Below are 782 nucleotides of genomic sequence, written 5' to 3' on the forward strand. Positions count from 1 at the left end.
CCAGCCTCTGCCTCATGATGCTTTTAGAAATCACGGGATATTCTTTGCGGAAGGGGGGTGGGGGGGAGAAGATAGTCGGAGAGACAGGAAGAGAGTAAAGATGCTTTGAAGGTCACCCAGGTCACATGCCTGACCCCAGTCTTTCCGCCCCAGCCTCAGCTGGCCGGGGCAGTCTCACCTCTGGAGCCGGGCCACACGCAGGTCACTGTCGTCACTCCCCCGGAATCCCTTGGCAAAAGGGTTATTCTCAATTTTCAGCTGTGTGATCTGTCAGGAGAGGACACATGTAGAGTTGCTGAGAGGACAGAAGACTGGGCTGGTCTCTGGCACCCCCTCAACCACCATGATAGGATCTGTTATTTGCGCACCCCAGTCCTAAGCCCGCTGGGGGCCTACTGGCCCTCCGTGGCCTTGCCTTTCACTTCCAGCTTGTCCCTGGCTCTTACTCTTTCTATTAGCTCTCGATACTCTGCTCCTGCTCCTCTCCGCATCCCCCTCCCTCTGCAGGCCCACATCTTCCCTGTGTATACACTAGAAGAAAACACACAAGGAAAGGGCCTGACACACAGCACTTGGCGGGCGTCATGCTCCCAGTTTCTGCCCTTGCCAGCTTTGCCCATTCCCTTGAGGACAGGGGCCGTAGGCACTGTGTGCGGGGAGCCTGTGTCTAGTCTACTCTGCTCACTATTTGATCTGCTCACAGCTCTGAGGGACATGGCAGGCTTCTGAGGTCCCTGCAGGAGGCCTTACTCACCCTGACTATGTCTCGGGCTTCACTTCCT

At 56.5% G+C, this 782-nt stretch overlaps 1 protein-coding gene across 1 annotated transcript in view; it reads right to left on the minus strand.

Moving 5' to 3' along the window:
• TBX4 (T-box transcription factor 4) overlaps positions 1-782 on the minus strand; it is a 28,893-nt gene that overhangs the window by 5,653 nt on the left and 22,458 nt on the right. Inside the window, exon 6 of the mRNA XM_027767353.1 lies at positions 179-267. Coding sequence (XP_027623154.1) covers positions 179-267 — 89 coding nt within the window. The remainder of the gene's footprint in view (positions 1-178; positions 268-782) is intronic.

This window comes from Tupaia chinensis, unplaced genomic scaffold (genome assembly GCF_000334495.1).
Source record: "Tupaia chinensis unplaced genomic scaffold, TupChi_1.0 Scaffold144174_1, whole genome shotgun sequence".
NCBI classification, from domain to species: Eukaryota; Metazoa; Chordata; class Mammalia; order Scandentia; family Tupaiidae; genus Tupaia; species Tupaia belangeri.